General features: G+C 46.8%; 1 protein-coding gene across 6 annotated transcripts in view; it reads left to right on the top strand.

Annotated features, from left to right (window-relative positions):
• The window catches only part of FGFRL1 (fibroblast growth factor receptor like 1), a 246,704-nt gene that overhangs the window by 214,166 nt on the left and 13,389 nt on the right, over nt 1–19,149 (top strand). For all 6 annotated transcript variants that reach the window (XM_005292428.5, XM_042855566.2, XM_065597216.1 and 3 more), the window contains 2 exons: nt 11,956–12,036; nt 18,537–18,821. In XM_005292428.5, the coding sequence (XP_005292485.1) occupies nt 11,956–12,036; nt 18,537–18,821 (366 nt within the window). The remainder of the gene's footprint in view (nt 1–11,955; nt 12,037–18,536; nt 18,822–19,149) is intronic.

The raw sequence follows: 19,149 nt of genomic DNA, 5'->3' as shown, positions 1-19,149 counted from the left end.
TTGTGGCACCTTAGAGACTAACAAATTTATTAGAGCATAAGCTTTCGTGGACTACAGCCCACTTCTTCGGATGCATATAGAATGGAACATATATTGAGGAGATATATATACACACATACAGAGAGCATAAACAGGTGGGAGTTGTCTTACCAACTCTGAGAGGCCAATTAATTAAGAGAAAAAAAACTTTTGAAGTGATCCGAAGAAGTGGGCTGTAGTCCACGAAAGCTTATGCTCTAATAAATTTGTTAGTCTCTAAGGTGCCACAAGTACTCCTGTTCTTCTTTTTGCGGATACAGACTAACACGGCTGCTACTCTGAAACCTGTCCTGTAGAGAGTCACTGGTTTAGCCAGGAATAGAACCCAGGTTTCTGACTCCCCGTCCAGGGCTCTAATCACTAGATCACACTGCCTCCTCTCAATATGACAGGGCAGGTTTGTTGAAATCATTTCCTTTGTAATAGATTTTGACTTGAGGGAGCCTGCCAGGCCTGTGGCAGAGGAAAAATCAGTTTTTTTTAAAATAGAAATTATCACAAAAATGGATAACACTTAAAATGCAAACCAAACCATTAACACGGAGTGTTGTTTTATTTTTAGCAAATTCTGGGCTTGAGTATCAATGGTTATTTTTGGCACAGTCAGAGCCAAAAGCAGACATATCTTCAGTGCCCATTATATTGCCAGACTTTCTGCCAGTAACCTTTCAGTTATTTCTTTAAAAACAGTGTAGTGCTCCTTGACTATGTGCTGCCTGGAGCAGGTTTGGTCTGTTTCACGTTAAGGGCTTTTGTTTGGCTGGGGCAGAAAAAGGGGTTTTTCCTTATTTTTCTCTTTAACTATTCCTAATCCTTTTGTTACATTGCACCTTTCCCAACACAGAAAGGCCATACTAAAGTCACTTCCTGCTTTCCCTTCACATTATCCCTGTTGATAGAGTAGACAGGTTAGGGGATAGGAAGAGCAAGCCGAAGGGGTGTTGGAAGAGCTATGGAAAACTTTCATGACACTGAAAACTTGAACCAGTTTCTTAATACTGGGCTGAGTTCCAATCAGAGACAGGCCCCAAGTATCCGAGCACCCCTTGCACAGAGAAGTTCAGATAAGAACTTAAGTTACTGACTCTATCTCTACTAGGAGCTCAACCACACATTCAGACCCAGGCATCCCTGGAGGTGAAAGAAATTCAGAACTGGATCCAGATCCAAGCCTGTCTTGGGTTTCAAGCCAAACCGGGCTGATGTTAGTGTTGTTAGTCCCAAGGGCTCAAGAGTCATGAATCTGGCTTCTGCTTTTGCTGAGCCTTTATGGTTATTCGGGTTAAGTTTTCAGACTCTTCTCCATAACCATGAGGGCTAGAATTTTTTTTAAAGAAAATGAAAGCTGAGATTCTCAAGTAACCCCATGCCTCCAGGAGCTAAGGCTTTAAGGAAAACAGCAGCTATCATGAGACTCGCAATAAGATTACTAGCTGATGTAGGTTTTCACATGGAAATCACGGGTCAGTGGATTTGCATGAATGTCACTGGGCCTTTGGGATTAATTGAAATCTGAAATTCCAAATGAAACTCAACCAGTGTTAATCCACACTATGGAGATCTGGGGGAAAGGATCATTTTAATCTCTGTGCGCCAAAAGCTACCAAGTGTTGTACAGTTGTGACTGTCTGCCTGTGTGTCCCCCAGGCACCAATCCCCATGCTAAATAGGCACCACCATCATGGTGGTAATAGACTGACAAAAAAGATTTTCAGAAAGTTTGTTTCTATTCTGTCCACAATTTTTCTTATTAATCTCTGGCTTGCTATGTAAAGAAGGCTGAACTAGTTTGGAATAGACTAGATAGGGCCTAATATTTATTTATTTTCTCTCTTTCTTTTCTTGGAATGAGGCAAAACCACATTTTCTCTATAAAATTCCCATGAACACTGGATCTAAGCAGGTTTCAGAGTAGCAGCCGTGTTAGTCTGTATCTGCAAAAAGAACAGCAGTACTTGTGGCACCTTAGAGACTAACAAATTTATTTGAGCATAAGCTTTCTTGGGCTACAGCCCACTTCGTCGGATGCATAGAATGGAACATATAGTAAGGAGATATATATACACATACAGAGAACATGAAAAGGTGGGAGTTGCCCTACCAACTGTAAGAGGCTAATTAATTAAGATGGGCAATTATCAGCAGGAGGAAAAAAAACTTTTGTAGTGATAATCAAGATGGCCCCTTTCACACAGTTTGACAAGAAGATGTGAGGATACTTAACATGGGGAAATAGATTCAATGTGTGTAATGGCTCAGCCATTCACAGTCTCTATTCAAGCCTAAGTTGATGGTATCTAGTTTGCATATTAATTCAAGTTCAGCAGTTTCTCGTTGGAGTCTGTTTTTGAAGCTTTTCTGTTGCAAGATTGCCACCTTTAAGTCTGTTACTGAATGACCAGAGCGGTCGAAGTGTTCTCCTACTGGTTTTTGAATGTTATGATTCCTGATGTCAGATTTGTGTCCATTTATTCTTTTGCCTAGAGACTGTCCGGTTTGGCCAATGTACGTGACAGAGGGGCATTGCTGGCACATGATGGCATATATCACATTGGTAGATGTGCAAGTGAATGAGCCCCTGATGGTATGGCTGATGTGATTAGGTCCTATGATGATGTCACTTGAATAGATATGTGGACAGAGTTGACATCGGGCTTTGTTGCAAGTATAGGTTCCTGGGTTAGTGTTTTTGTTCTGTGGTGTATGGTTGCTGGTGAGTATTTGCTTCAGGTTGGGGGGCTGTCTGTAAGCGAGGACAGGTCTGTGAGAGTGAGGGATCCTTTTCCAGGATAGGTTGTAGATCTTTGATGTTGCACTGGAGAGGTTTTAGTTGGGGGCTGTCTGTGGTATCGGATGTAATTTTGTGTAGCATTCCCAGCCCTCGCTCTTTCCTCAAGAGGCTGGTGACACCCATGTGAGCAAAAATTCCCCTAATTCATGTTAAGGCCCACAGTCCGCCTCCCCTAAACAAGCAGATATATTCTTCTTTGAGTGCTTGTTCATGTCCATTCCAATTAGGTGAGTGCGTACGTGTGCAAGGCAGCCAGAAGATTTTTCCCCTAGCAGTATCCGTTGGGTTGGTCTGGGCGCCCCCTGGAGTGGCACCATCATGGTGCTCAATATAGGGCCCTATCGACCCGCCACCCCTTCAGTTCCTTCTTACCGTCAGTGACGGTTAGCTGGAACTTCCCCTTGCTCTTGTCGTGACAAGCGCATTTGGCAGTCTGTATATAGTTCTCATTAATTCTGTAGTTAGTGTTAAGTAGTTAGTAGGTACTTTACTTAGTTCTTTAGTTTCCTTTGGAGGGGTTTCCTCTCAGCGCTATCCCAACGCTAGGGCATGCTGCGGTCTCCTGGCTTCAAAGCCTGTGAGGTCTGCGGCAAGTGTATGCCTAGAAGCGATCCTCACACTTCGTGTTTGAAGTGTTAGGGGGAGAGCCATCAAAAGGATCGCTGTAGGATCTGCAGGGGGTTTCGCCCCAGGACACTGAGAGAAAGAGATCAGCACCTGAAGATCCTACTAATGGAAGTGGCACTCTGGCCCCAGTCCGAGCCCGGGTCGGCAAACCCGGCACCAAGTACCTCCTCGGGGATCAGTGCCGAGTAAAGACAAGGACTCTCAGCACCGTCAGGCACCGGTCTCAATCACCAGTGCCGCAAAAGAAGAGGAGGCCGGAGAGGGCTCGTTCTCCCCTGGCTAGCCCCCAGGAACCGGCCGTTGAGACCCAAGCCCGGCCACACTACTTTGGCCCCACTGCCAGAGATGGTCATGTCGACTCCTGCCCCCATGGAAGGGCGGTCGAGTCCAGACCCTTCTCACTCACCAAGGCCGAGCCGACAACTTTACTTCCCGCCAACCCCGGAGGCATCTGAGGCAGTGCAGGACCTGCTCCAGCTCACAGCACCGTTCTCTCCGCCCAGACGGGAGAGGTCACTGGCACTGGTTGCTCCCCCGGCACCGTCAAGGGGAAAACCTGCAATGATGGCTCAGTGGTCTCCATCCCCGGTGCACTGCTTCTCAGCACCAGAACAGGGTCAGCAGCCTCGTCAGTCCCCGAGCCCTTGGCGCGGACCCTCGGCACCTCGCAGTACCGCTCCTCCGTGGTCCTCCTTTTTAGAGACCCCGTAGTCGGAGTTGGACATCTATCGATCTTGTAGGAGCAGAAGTAGATGGTCCAAGTCATCATGAGACCGGCACACTTACCTGGCACCGTGGCCCACGCAGTGGCAGCCCCTGGCACAATAGCCCTTTTAGACTCCCTGGGCCTTTCACCAAGGCCAAGGGTGGAGCGAAGGGCCGCATTCCAGGGTGGCAGTGGCAGCCTCGGCCACTTCCGTACCACCTCTGGCACCGTCGTCATTGGCAGGATCGGAGGTAGCTCCATCGCTCCCAGACGCTGCCCCAACCCCTTCGGCGCCGGCGTCTGCTACGCCAGCCCCAGCGGTATCAGCACCAACGTCCTTGGCACCGACAGCCCCAACACCATTGGTTCCGGCTTCGACAACTTCAGCATCGGTGGTATCGGCACCGATGTATACAACTCTGGCACTAGGGGCCACGGCACCGTCCGCGTTGGCTCCAGCCCAGGATCCCCAAGTGCCGCGATCCGTTGGGTCAGTCCGAGTGCCCCCTGGAGTAGCACCATCATGGTGCTCAATATAGGCCCCTACCGACCCGCCACCCCGTCAGTTCCTTCTTGCCGGCTACTCCAACAGAGGGGTAGAAGGGTGGGTATTGGAATGGACATGAACAACACATCTCAAACAACAGTTACGAGAAGGTGAGTAACTGTTTTTTCTTCTTCGAGTGCTTGTTCATGTCAATTCCAATCAAGTGACTCACAAGCCTTAATTCAGGAGGCGGGGTCAGTCCTGTCTGTCACGGCCACACCGCCTCCCCTAAACAAGCAAATATATTTCTGTTTGTGTAGCTCTCTCACTGGAACTCTCCAGCTTCAGGGGACAACAGGATGCCAATGTGGTTTACTGTTCACTTTGGATTTGGGTAAATGAGGGAGTGGATCTGTAAACTGGACTTGAGGGGAGATCTCTTTCATTCTTCCATGAGGGAAGGCCTCATTATAGTTGTTCAAGCCTGACTGGATTACATCACTTTCAGTTTCCCCCTCATTTCACTCCCTCCCCGCCTGCCGCTGTCCCTTTATTTACACCCTCTTGTACTGTTGTAGCTTGAGCGGGAGCTGCCTTAATGATGCATGCTGATCACTTCATTCCCCAACACCCTCCCTCCATCGCTTTGAAGTGTGCTCAGGTCTCAGGCCTGAGTTCAAAGGTCACTTTGTTTATTTATGCAAAGCTGGATCATCTGTGAAATGGGGCTTTCAAGGCCTCTAACATCAAAAGCTCCAATGCTGGCCCCATCAAGTCAAAGCAGGGACTGGTCTTGCATTATAACAAATTAAAGCAACTTTGTGGGTCGTAGACAAACACGGTTAGATATTTGCTCCATAAATTGCGGCGTTGTTTTGACCCTTTGAAGGACTGATCGGAACCTACAGTTGGCCTGAAAACAAACCATTCCCTTTTAGCTAATATGACACATTCTCAGAAAGTCATGCATAAATAAAATCTGATCCTGGCTTGGTAACAGCCTGCAAATATTTTCCGTCAGAGCCCAACTGTCATTCAGAACTTTTGATTTGTTTTAACATTAAGAAAGAGGCAGATCTGGAGCAGTTCTGCTATAATAATAAACAGTAATAATATTAATAATAACAGTAATAAAATATCCTTCTTGTATACGGCACTCTTTGTCCCATATGGTCCCAAAGTGCTACGTAAACTACTGTACAGAGATCCCTTCACTGCAGAAATGGAGTGGGGAGGGCTACAACCAGGCTGACAATATGCACAGAACATGATGCATAATGCTGAGTGGAAGGGAAATTTCAGCCACTGCTTCAAGACAAACCCTCAATCAGGGCTCTGTATAGTCCACAACACAAGGGGCCAAATTCTGCATCAAGGACTATTAAATGATGTGGCAACATTCATCCATTCTGTCTCCCCTGAATTCTCTTCATTCCCATTCTCTTCTATATAAACCCAAGCAACAGTCGCTCATTGTTGAAAATACATCAATGATTGTTTTTAATTATGGGATTTTCACTGTGCTCTCCAGCTGGCCCATCTCCTAGGCTTTGGCTACCGTGATGATGTTCAGGCATTCCAGTTCAGAACCTCCTTCCCCCGATATGTGCCAAAGGAAGGAGGAACTTGTAGCCAACTTCAGCTGGGCATTGCCTCCTACAGTGTTCTTTGTGTTCCCTGGCTGCAGGCTGGACTCCATTTTTGGCTGCCTGACCCCTTCTGCCTGGCTTCGGGAATAGTGCAGGGAGCAAACATGGCAATCCAATTAACTCACCCTGTAGGAAAACTGAAGAGTAAGAGGCAGCAGAAGGCAGGGCCCAGCAGGGCAGAGAGGCAGAAAATAAAAACATCAGGAGCCCAGCTGTAGTAAAATGGCAAATTCCGTGGCAAAAATGATGAATTTTCTTGCATCTTGTAAAAATTCCAGATCCTCTGGCCATAGAATTACAAAATCCAAGATTCCTGACTGAGGTGACAGGGGCAGTTACACTTCTTAGAGCTCTTATTTCGGGCTCTCTGCAGGCTTGTGAAGACAGCGCTGCATTGCTTTACACTCAGTTCACATTTTCAATGTTATCTTCACAACTATGAGGGTTAGAAAAACAAGGCTTAAAACCTACACCAGCCGAGAATCTGATCTCTCTCTCTCTCTCTCTTTCTCTCTCTCATTTATATATTTATTTGAGAGCTTTAATTCTATAGCACAATTCCACTCTATATGCATCCGAAGAAGTGGGCTGTAGTCCACGAAAGCTTATGCTCTAATAAATTTGTTAGTCTCTAAGGTGCCACACGTACTCCTGTTCTTTTTATAGCACAATTCTGTCACAAGGGGTGAATTGCATGGCAAATTCCACAGCCACAGAATTGCAGAATGTGCAGGTCCTGCCATTAATCTTACAGATATTGTGGATCTTTAACATTGTTGCTGGGGGTGGTGAGAGGAGGGGGACGACGACAAGATCTCAGTTTTTAAGGTCTTGCACAAAAACATGCACACAGGAAAAGTGTATGTAGGCAATTTCTCTACCTGAAAGACAGCACTGGCCCAGCTGGGATTTGACCATGGAATTGTAGAGAATTTTACTGTTACAGACATAAGGCACATAGGGTATGTCCAGACTACCCGCCGTATTGGCGGGTAGCGATCGATTTATCGGGAATCGATATATCGCGTCTCGTTAAGACGCGATATATCGATCCCCGAACACGCTCCCCGTCAACTCCGGAACTCCACCAGAGTGAGCGGCGGTAGCGGAGTTGACGGGGGAAGCTGCAGCCGTCGATCCTACACCGTGAGGACGGGAGGTAAGTCAGAATAAAATATGTCGACTTCAGCTACGGTATTCCCGTAGCTGAAGTTGCGTATCTTACATTGACACCCCCCCCCCCCCCCCCAGTGTAGACCAGGCCATAGACCACTAGGCTATCTGCTCCAGCTGTAAAGAGATGTGTTTTTTAAAGAGGAGGTGAACAGAGCATTCCACCTCATTGGTAGTAACTATCTGATTTATTGCGTCGTTCTGACAGCTTTGAATATAACCAAAAATCATCTTTAGGTTGCTTTTGTTGCCTTGTTCATCACTGGTGTTCAGGTCATAGTTGCACACGAGCAACTCCTTCAGGTCCACTATCCGTGCAATAAGCATCATTCGTCAGATGTCTTGAATGATTTACTTGCTTGGCTGCACAAGGAACATTGGTGCTACAGAACAGAGAAAATGATTGTTGGATTGAACATAATGCCCCTTGATAATAACTCAATGCCGGATTCAAACCAGCACCATTCATAAAAGTGATGGCAGAACACAAACAAGTGTCATTAAAATACCCAGGTCCAGAGGAACCAAGCAGAGACAAGGAGTAAATGAATCCCACAGATCTGACCACGCCTGCCTTTTGGGAACATTCTGCTCCAGATTCAAACTTGAGGCTTGAGCTGAAGCAAACACCTCTGAGCTTTGAGGAAATTCTGAGCTGGAACCAGATTTATGGCTCAGCTCTCTCTCTAGAATTGAGCAGGCTGAACAGTGAGATTGTTTTCTGGAGAAAGTTTTCTGTCCATAACCAGAGGAACCTACTCATAGTGAGTTCAGATCTAGCGCAGTTTATAGAGAAGTGGCATGGGAGCCCCAGGTTGTTTCATTGAAGAGTGCAGATCCCGTTGTAATGACCCTCCAGTTAGTGTGAAGTTGTTGAGTCAAAAAAACAAACAACCCCCATCCAACCAAAAAGCCCTTCACTATATCTGAGGTTTCAAGTCTAAAATGTTTTATTTATTTTCTTTAGAATATGCTATGAGTTTTGGTTTTAGATGTGCAATGATCACAACAAACGCAGACAGTGTGAGACTTAATGGATCTGAAAAACCCTGGTGAAATATAGTAATTATTTACCAAGGGTGTTTTACTTTTCCACCCAGAGAGATATTTACACTATGGGCTGAGTACCTTTACCATAACTCATTTTTATTCTGTTCTCTCCTCCTCCGCCCCCCCCCCCTTGCCCTCCCTCAAATTTTTTTCCCTGGGTCTTGTAGGTAACTCCACAGGTTTGGGATTTGGCTGGATAACAAGCAAAGAGTCGTCTTCAAAGGATCAAACGGATTCGGAGCAATTTGGCTGACATCAAAGGCTTGGCAGCATGTCAAGTGGTGTTGAGAATGCCAGTCAGTTAGTGTGTGTAAGCAGAGCGGGGGTTGCACATGAGCTGACATACTGTAACATGAGGCAGGAGACAAGGGTGGGTATGCCGCTCTTTGTACATCAAGCTGAGTAGGATTAAGATATAATTGACAGAACATTGCCACTTAAACGTCTTATCCACTTTTAAGATGTTCAGCAGATGAACAATGGGCAGCAATTCTTTCATATTTGACCATGGCTTTTCTCCCTCCTGCCCCCTTTTACTCTCGAAGTGGTTTTTGATTGTGCAAAGGGATTTCCTGGTTATTTGGTAAAAAAAATTACAAGATTCCATTTCCAAGTATATTGATATTTACAGAAAAAAATAAATGCTGCTTAATTTATTTGATTATTATTCAGAAAGGAACCTGTTTGTCTTCTTGATGTCTGATGTTTTCTTCTTCTTTTCTTTTACACTCACTGCATTAAATTTTCAAAGGTCGCAAAGTTACATTTGCAAGATGCAGTGCATTGGTTGTTTCCTACCATTCATTCGGGGGGCTGCGCAGAATGGGCTGCTGATTATTCAAGCTGAGGAGGACTCCGTGTTGTATGTTTTCACTGAGGGGCAGAGGGGTTAGTCAATGTTGCCTTTATGGTCCTTAGGCAATTCCATTTCATGCTGCTTCCAGAAGGATTGGGTGTGAGTTGGCCACAGCCCTTGTGAAAGCCTTCTGTGTTCTCGGTGACAGGAGGGGGGCAGCTTCAGTGAGCTGCTGGAGTTACAACCCGCTGCACTGCTGCCTTGGAAGTTTTCTTTTCTCTCCTAAGTGACAGCTGCACGTACTTCTGGGGAAACTTTGCTGGGCGAATCAGAGATGGAACAGAAAAATATGTTTGGGGCGAGGGTGGGGGGACGCCCTGCGTGGCATCTCAGGCATTTTCCTTGGATGCTGTTTAAGACACAGCAGCAAATGAGAGCAACGCACGTGCAGGCATAAAACTCCTGGTGCTAAAAACACACACAATTTTCCAACGTGGCAGTAATTGGGGGAGTGCCACGCGGGGAGAGTGAGGGTTAAATATATGTTGTTCTTCCTTAAAATCTCTGCCAGAGCTCACTGTAGTGTTCAAGCATTATCCACCTTGCTAAACAGCTGCAAGGACTAGATCCATTATTTCTTAGAGTTTCTGGACACGCTTGTGTATGTGCTGAGTTATTTCCCCTGTACTCTGCAGTTGAGATTAGAACGAGGCTTTCCTCGCTTCTAGCCTCCAGATATTTTCATGTGGGTTTCAGGATTTGTACAATCGAAACTTTAGTCTCTCCCATACTCTTACCTTAAGGTCACATATTTCTCTTGAGCTGCATGTGGAATTTACACTCGTATCACTGAGGTTGGTGCACAATGACTGAGGGCAACTCTCTGATTGGGTAGCCTTTAATTATGGGAACAGTCCTGAGATGAAGAGGAGAAACTGCCCACCAGCATGGAAGGGGTTAAAGAGAGCCTTTGTGCCCAGCGAGCCCCGCCCCGTTATACCTGCAGCCAATGCCAGGCCTGGAGGGGGAAGAAAAGGAGAGAACCTGGCTCAGTTTGGGGCTGACTGGCGAAGAGGCAGGAGCTTGCTGCCCACCTACCTGAGGGGAAGGCTCACTAGCCTGCCAGCCAAGGCAGCCACCAGGAAATAATACATCTCCTTGGCTGAGGAGACTGTGGAAGAGACTTAGGAGCAGCCGCCCTAAGAAATGACTGGGTGACTGAAGCACGGAGACCTTGTGTGGTTCCGGCCCCGCCAAATTTAGGGCTGCCCCGCCCAGAGGAGCCTGAGACTGTGGCAGGGCTCTGCCCAAGGTCCACAAGGGAGTGCTACTGGAGACAAGCCACCCCAGTGACTTGGACTGTAGGGGCCACGCCCCACACTGAAGGGACAGCGATAAGAAGTAACCTAGGGCAGTGGATTTAGACTCCTGGCTGGGAGGTGTATACAGGGGTTGACTCACACAGGGCCCTGGGCTGGGACCCGGAGGAGAGGGAGGTCCTGGATCCCTCTACTCAACTGCCTTAAAGACTGAGGCACCTTGACCAGCGAAGCAAGGGGCCGGCAGTCAAGCATTCCAACCAGTAGGCCACCCAACCCTCCAAGCTCCCTGTTAGAAGTCCCACTGACTTAATTTCCAGCATCTCTGAAAATAAGGCCACTTAAGTAGGTGCCGGAATAGGGATCTTGGTCCGTCCCATGTTTGAAAATTCTGGCCTGAGTGACTTGTCTGGGATAAGTTGTGGTATAGTTAATGAGATGTCATCGCTTTGTCCAGAAAAAAGGGTTCTAATCCTGGTTCTGACAGTGACGTATGATATGACCTTGGGTAATTCTCTGAACCTCTGTTTCCCCATTTTACAAATGGGGACAAGAATATTTACTTCCTCCTACCCTTTGTCTTGTCCATTTAGACTGGGAAGGGGCTCTCCTACTGTTTATTCATGCAGCACCTAGCACAATGGGGGCGCAGATCTCAGCTGGGGACTCTAGGTGCTATTGTAATAGAGATGATGATGATGGGGAACAGGACTAGATGGATCATAAATTTAGTCCAGTTCATTCCAGTGCTCTTAGTTTGTTTAAAAAAAAAAATAGCCTCTCTACTCAACATTGTTGCCTTCTTGACCAAAACTTTAGATTCAGCACTCTCCCAGGTTCGTTTGATCCCAATAGGCCTGCTTGCTCTCCTGATCTTTTATGGAAACTGCAAGGTAAAACTGTTGCCAGAACTCCACTCCTTGCACGCCGCATGACTGATCACATAAGTTTCTCCCACCTCCCGGGTTTAATTAGCTGTAATTTTGATGTATATCATTATTTGCATGGAGGGTAGAATGGATCAGCTCCTCCTAGGGAACGGTGACCAGTAAATATAAACAAAAGGGCTTTTGTCGGCTATTAATGGAAACATTGATTAATCTCCCATCATGTTAGTCGCCTACTGAAAAGCTCATAAAGCAGCACGCAAAATTGTTCATTAAACTGGCCAGGCTGCAAGCACCAGGAAGTGAATGCAAAATGCACTTCAAGTGCCTTGCGGCAGCACAGTGCCTCCCAAAGGCAATGCAACCTCCTATCAAAGGCAGCTGTGTAGAAGAAGATGTTTCTTAAAGCTTCTCTTTCTCTTTCTTTACAGATGATGCCAGCTCAGGAAAGGACAGCCCGCTGTCTGAAGGCTCCAATGGCGAATATGAAGATCATTCCGGGAAGCAGTGGGGTAAGGGACAGATATATATTATATTTTGGCTTCCCACACATCCCTGTTCATATCCATCGCCATATCGATCGCAGTCCGCCTCGATGTCGCATTGCACTGAAGGAATGGAAAAGGCAGCCTGAGAGGAATTCGGTGATCAGATCAATTTGTATCTGTGGATGGTCAAATGTCAAATAGAATCTCAATTGAATGCATCAATCTGAACTGATCCCTTCCTTTATTAAGTGTCCTCCTGCCCCAGGAAGTGTAGCTGGTGATCCACACTTGAGTGTCTGCTATATCCTAGCATCGTACTTTCTTGTACTTGTTTCCAGGGGCAGTGGCTTTCCTTTCCATGGGTAGCCTTATTATGACTGGGCATAAATTCTCCATTAAAAACCATATTGAAATGTATAATGGGATTTCCAAAAGCACTGAGCCTACCTCTGCTCCCACTGAAGTCAAATGAGAGATCTGGCTTCAACAGAAGTAAAGTTAGGTGAGCTCTTCTGAAAATCACCAAGTACAAAGCCCTCAAGTGGAGATGCAGTTGATTGGCAAAAGAACTCCTTCCGCCAGTATACAGTTGAACCATCTCCCTGATTGATGGAAGGTGTACTGGCAAGAGGACTTTTTTTGCCTGTATAAGCTGTGTCTACACACTGATTTTTGCCAGCATAGCTATGTTTGTTGGAGGGGGGACGACAAGTTCACTTAGGGGTTTTGTTCATCTTGTCATAGGCTTAGCAGAAGCTACTACGTCCAGCTCCGAAACAAGGTTCTGAACTGCTCCAGGGTTTGCGAGTGTCCTGACCCAGGGTTTGGTTCAAGCCATTCTCCACATGCTTTTTGTGGAGAAACAGAACAACTTTTGGCCACTAGTGGCATGGGCAGGAATTTGAACTGATAACCCAGAGGTGTCAGGCGCCATATCTCATTTCTGCTTTTATGGCCCAGCTACAGCTCATCCCTTTTTTATATTTTTAGTTTGGTTGGTGATTTGTCACCGTGTTCCTAAACCTATTTCTGAGAGATTTCATCCAGTCTAAAGAGCCCTATTCAAGAATTTACCCTTGCCCAAACAGGGCAGCTCTAAGCTGTCATCAAAATAGGAAATTCCAAATATAATAATGTAACAAATGCATGACTACCAACTTCAGGGAAGCCACCATGTTGTGAAACATGGCCAGCTGGTAACTCATGGCAACAGTGAGGATGGAGCTCATTCTGCTTCAAAAGGACAGGCTCCTACCCCTGAGCTAAGGATAATCTCCTCCAGCTGTTGGCAGTAGAGGGTATATGATACCATTGTATTGTAGTTCCGATTCTTACCAGGAGAGAGCAGTGATGCCCATAAACACTGGGCAGTTAATTACATTATTATGTGGACAGTGCTAGCATCTCTTTTGCACAGGACTGCAGACAGGGTCCAGGAGCCAGTGCTTGTTTTGTCCTGGGAAGCTGATGAAGAGGGATGTAATTTTGAGAGAAGATGGCAGATTTTTATAGAGAAAGGAGGGAAGATTCAGCTATTCCACACTTCTAGAAATCTCACAGGACAGCTTTTGCACATATCACATGAAAAAAAGCAAACGCAGACCTGTCTTCAGACCTCAATCCCGTAAGGGGCGTGAGCCAGAAGTTGAGCTCTGTGGCAGAAGTGCCCTCTAGAGGTAATTGTGGACAATCACGATAAATTGGACATTTCTGCAACCACTGCGTTAATTCTCATCTGTTAAGGGGATGCGACAGGCACCTCTGAGATTTATCCATCCATCTGTGAGATATTCCTCAAGGAAAGGAATTTGTTAAACTGCTTCCTACCAAGTTTTTGCTTGACATTTTGCCATTAATTATTTAATTTTAATTACACCGAATAAATCTTCGTAATAAACAGCGTTAGAGCAGGAGACCTGCACACACTGTCCCTTTGACACAGTCAGTTTGTGTTTCCCTCACGCTTGCATATGGCATAGTTTATACTGTAGCAAAGTGCAGCTCTTGGAGTTTACAAAGCAAACTCCGAAAGGTGTGTGGGAGAACAGTCATGCAAAGTCTAAATAACATAGAGGCACTTTGTAATGGGGTCCTCTGGCTCTAAAGGCCCCTCCCCCAACCCTTGGGGAGGAGCTACTGAACCCGGGACTCAACTGATGATGGGGGACAACTAAGGAATAACAGGGTTGGGAGTGGGGATCATAGGTTCAAAACTAGGGATCCAGAAGGGGACACCGAGCAGAGAACCCCGGATAGCATCCGCTGCTCCTCAGAGCTGTCTAGGGAGCCAGCGGACGCCGCTCAGAGGAACATGATACGTGAGACAAGGGAGGAACAGAACAGAGCACCTCCCCATCCAGCATCCTCCTCCTGGTGTTGTAGATGGCCACTTTGGCCAGTGCCAGGAGGAGGTTGATGAGGAAGTCTCGCCTTCATGGGGCCACAAACGGGGTGTGCGAATATGAAGAGGAGTGGGGAAAAGTGCAGACAGAACCTCAACAAAAGGTTCTGGAGGAGCCGGAAAAGGGGCTGCAACCTGGTGCATTCCAGATAGGCATGCGCCAGGGTCTCCCTCACACTGCAAAAGGGTCCTCTAGCAGTTCAGCAAGCAAATCTTCAGTAGATGATACAGATTTTGGATGCCATTTAGTAAATGCAAGCTCACAGTGCTCCCGGCCTCTCACTCCCTCACGCTCGCTCTGTCTCGCTCTTTCTTCTCTGTGTGTGCGTCTCTCTCTCTCTCCTTTTGTCAACTGGCCTCTCTGAACTTGCCCAATTCAAGCTTTTGTCAAGGAAACCTTTCAGGACTGTGTAAATGGGATCTGGTTTCAGTGTATCACACACAGGATGGAGCAGCTTTTGAGGCCACAGTAATCACTTAACCTTCTAAAAGAAAAAGGGGGGGAAACGCCTGAAAAAGTATTATTTTACCTGTAGATTGCCATGTCTCAGAGAGGGATTGTCAGAGGGGTGAACACAGGACTCCAAACAAAAGTTCTTGAGGGATGAGATAGAGTGAAAGCAAACTGAGCTGTTGTTGACCTGACTGTAGTGAGGAAAATGCCGACCCTGTTTTACAATATTGTCCCTGTGCAGGGACTAGGTGGGGAAACAAACCCTATTGCAAGCAGAGGGCAGGTATGGGCTGTTACACATGAAGTTCCAAGATTTAAAGTCAGTGATGTGACTCATCGGTCAGTACAAAAAGTATTAGTGAATGTGCCTGTTCTGGACCTGCACTGTGAAGTGCTAATGCTAGTGTAGAAATCCCATCCAGCGAAAATCTACCCTTACATGGGCTTCAGTTCATGTGCACGGAGTAAATTATTGCCTTGTTAAAAGATAACCATTTAGATCCATTTCACTGCTGGATGTTAACCACTTCTGTGGCTCATAGACAGACACTCCACATCCATAATGAAAGCACCCTGTGGTCCTATTGGCATTTGTCTCCAGGACAGTGGCTCATGGTTTCGAGCGCTCCCAGTGCGTGGTGCTGAATGGGTTAATTATCTCTCTGGGAGTGTGATTGTTTTTACTAGATAGGAGGCCTCTGGTTTCAGGAGATGATCAAGGGAATACCCAGCAATTTACACACGGAAACCTATGGAATGGGCTAGCATGTGACTCTAACCGCCCCAGCTGTCGCTGGTAGTACATTCAGTGCTGGAGTTGCTCCGGTTCATTAGGTTACACATGAAAGCCCCTGCGTGGAGAGTGAAGCATTTCTGCACCAGGGTTTGAAATAACATGACATGGCGGAGATCCAAAATGACAGCCGGGGGGCTGTGAGAGGAGGGCGGCTGCTCACATAAGAAAGGGCCTTGAAGAGAAGAAGCGCCATGGGCAGCCTCCTTCCCAGAGAGCGTGGCTGGGTCTGAGGCCAGTGTGTGTGACACACACACAGATCTGTGAGGGGTCCGGCTTCTTTTCCTCAAGTGTGTGAGGCCTGCGCGCCAACATCCTCACGCCCGGGGAGCTGCACGCCAGCCTATCCCACTCCCAAGTGGTGAGGGGACGGAGCAGGAGTGGCACAATGGCCATAAACCAGCCTCCAACAGAGCTCAGGCTGTAATTTTTGCCACTCCTGTGAAGCCACAAAAAGCACTAGAGTGAGCAGCTCATTCATAATGAGCCAGATTGTACGTGGAGGTGGAGACTTCAGGGGGAGTTTCTCCCTTCATATACCAGTGCTTGTGCTCTCCTGAGCACAGGGACTGCTCGCGGCTTGTGGCCCTACGGACACCTCATGGGCCATGGCCCCACCACACCTGTGCACTGGAGAACAGAGCTGGCTGGATGCACAGTCAGGGAGCCTGCTGCACCCCCTTAGCAAGTGTAGTGAGACTCTCCCTGTGCACTGGGGAGCTCAGAGAGAGCACCTCCAGCACAGCTTTCTTGGCGTTCCCACAGCTGTTCTGCTGCTGTGACACATTCCCCAACAATGTGGGCCAGTGGCTAATCGGTGCAACCAACCTGCCCCAGTGTGTCATAGAGAAGGCCAGTCACATCCACCTATTCAATATTTGCATGGCTCTTTACAGATAGAATTAAAGATGCAGCTCCTGCCTCAAGGCCCTTACGTGCTAGGTGAGACACATCACGACAGGGTGCCAGGAGAGATGGCAGCGGCCTAGCAGGTGACAGGAAGGAAGGGAAGGGGTGTTACACGAAGGAAGGTTATAAGGTTGCACTGAAGGCAAGGCATGCAGCTTGTCAGCTCCCTTTGGGGCTGGGAGGAAGAGCTATTAATTTAGATTTCATTAGGCTGGTGGGGGAGGGTGGGTCATTGGAGACATGGAGAAAGGAAGGGGGCTTGGAGGAGGGTGTTTGAAGGAGGAAAGGATCACAGAGGATACATCCAGCACAGGAGACAGCAAGTGAGAAAGTGCAAAAGGGGCTTTGCTCTGGGCCTGAGTGAGAGATTTAGGGGAGGCAAGACACAAGATGTAACGGGGCAGAGCTGTGTAGAGGAATAGTGAGGGAAAGGAGTTTGAGTCTGACAGGGAGCCACTAACTGGAATCTGAGATGGGACTGGCAGGGTCACAGTAGTGAGAGAGGAAGGTGAGTTTGGCTGGAGTGTTTTGGATAGATTGGAGGATTGCCAGGTGGGAGTTAGGTAGGCTGAAGAGGAGGAAGTGGAAGTAGGCTTGGCAGGAGATTGCGCTAAGAAATGCCCCGGGTGTAGTATTGCATAATGAGAGTAATTGTGGGAGATTTATACCTTCTTCTGAATCGTTCATTACAGGCCACTGTTAGACAAGGTTCTGGCCTTGAAACTGCCGTATTCCACTGTAGCAATTTTTAAGAGCTTTTCAATAGATTTTTTTTTAATCATATTGGTAAATCAGGCCATCCAGTTATTTTACAAGAAAGGACACAGTGCAAAGCTATGAAAGCCATGTGGATAATATTACCCCACTCCCTTTTTCCTCTGAAATTCTGTTGTGGAATTTAATGAATAATTGAAATTATGTCATTAAAAGTCAGTAGGAACTGAGCGCCTAATTCCCTTCTTTGCTTTTGTAAATCCTGCACTTCCTGTTGACTTTTGTGAGATCAGGATTTGGCCCATTGTGAGCTTCCACTTGAGAACCTGTGCTTCCCTGAGGAGACAAGGTTGCAGCAGAACCCATTACCCATTGCTGAGTCTTCCAGATACTGTTGGAACGGAACAGCCTTGCGCCATGTTTCTGCTCACCTGTCATTTGGATGAGTAGCTCTCCCTAACCTTTTCATGGGGATTTTTTGAATGAGAGTGCTTTTTACTATGAATTTTTCATAAATGAATGCTGGATGAATCTCAGAAAGTTCAGTTCAGATCAACACTCAGAACTCTGCCTGCTCATCTGGACAATCTGAACCTCTGGACCTTGTAAAATTGGCTTCAAGTTACAGAGAGAGCAGGTTCCTTGTACAATTTCTCTGACTCTCTGCGGCATTTGGCCACATTTGGGGAGTTGCTGAGCACTCTCAAGTCCCATTAAAACCAGGTGTGGAGGGTGATTATCTCCTCTCTGGATGATCAGAAGTAGACCAGAAGAACAATCAACCTTATAGAATTCTGTATTCTGCTTCTGGTCATGGCCGAACCCAAGAAATGCAAAGCATAGAATTCTATAGCTGTGTCCTGAAAGGTGGCCATAGTGCTAAGGGAAACTATGAGGCCAAATTCTGCCCTGAGATACAGGTGACTCTGGTATTATTTTATGACATCGCTATAATCAATTGCCATAATTATAGAGTAAAATTCTGTGGCCTGTCTTATGTAGGAATTCAAACCAGTGAATGAAATGGTCCCTTCTGACCCTAAAATCTATGAACCTATGTAGTACTTATTTTTATGAAGGAACCACACTGGACCAGTGTATGCAGTAGTGATACTTGGGCATTTCTTGCACATTTGGAGTAGGGTGTCTCAGAAACAATGCCGGCAGGCCCTATAGACAGCAGTGCAGTGCTCTGGTTGGATGGTCCATCATGCACCTTGCTTAATGTAATCAACCCTTTGTGTCCTTTGCAGCCCGGCCCAGATTCACGCAACCTGCCAAGATGCGACGGAGGGTGATTGCACGGCCTGTAGGAAGCTCAGTCCGCCTGAAGTGTGTTGCCAGTGGGAACCCTAGGCCTGACATCACCTGGCTAAAGGACAATAAGCCCCTCACACCTCAGGAGATTGGGGAGAACAAGAAGAAGAAGTGGACATTGAATTTGAAGAACTTAAAGCCTGAGGACAGTGGGAAATACACTTGCCGAGTGTTTAACAAAGTTGGAGAAATCAATGCGACATATAAAGTTGAAGTCATCCGTGAGTGCTGCCTCTGGGCTGAGTGGGTTATTAGGGAGGGGCTTTTACAAGCGGGCTGACTTGAATAAATAGAACCTTGTACCAAGAGCTGTGTGCAATGCCAGAAACTGAATTCCCAGATTACACTAAACGGGGAGGTGTTGCAAACTTCAGCGCAGACAGAGAAACAATTCTTCAGAGTCTCTAATAGAGAGGTCAGAAACATGGGCAGGAAATAATAAAATGTGATACATCCTGATAAATGCAGGCTAGTATGTCTGGTGAGAGCAACTCCCAGAGTAGCAGGGAGGTACTCGGGAAAAACTACTATCTAGAGAGAGAACTAATG

This window comes from Chrysemys picta, chromosome 5, assembly GCF_011386835.1.
Source record: "Chrysemys picta bellii isolate R12L10 chromosome 5, ASM1138683v2, whole genome shotgun sequence".
Classification (NCBI taxonomy): Eukaryota; Metazoa; Chordata; order Testudines; family Emydidae; genus Chrysemys; species Chrysemys picta.
The sequence above is the reverse complement of the archived record's forward strand: the minus strand, read 5'-3'. Positions and strand labels throughout refer to the sequence as shown.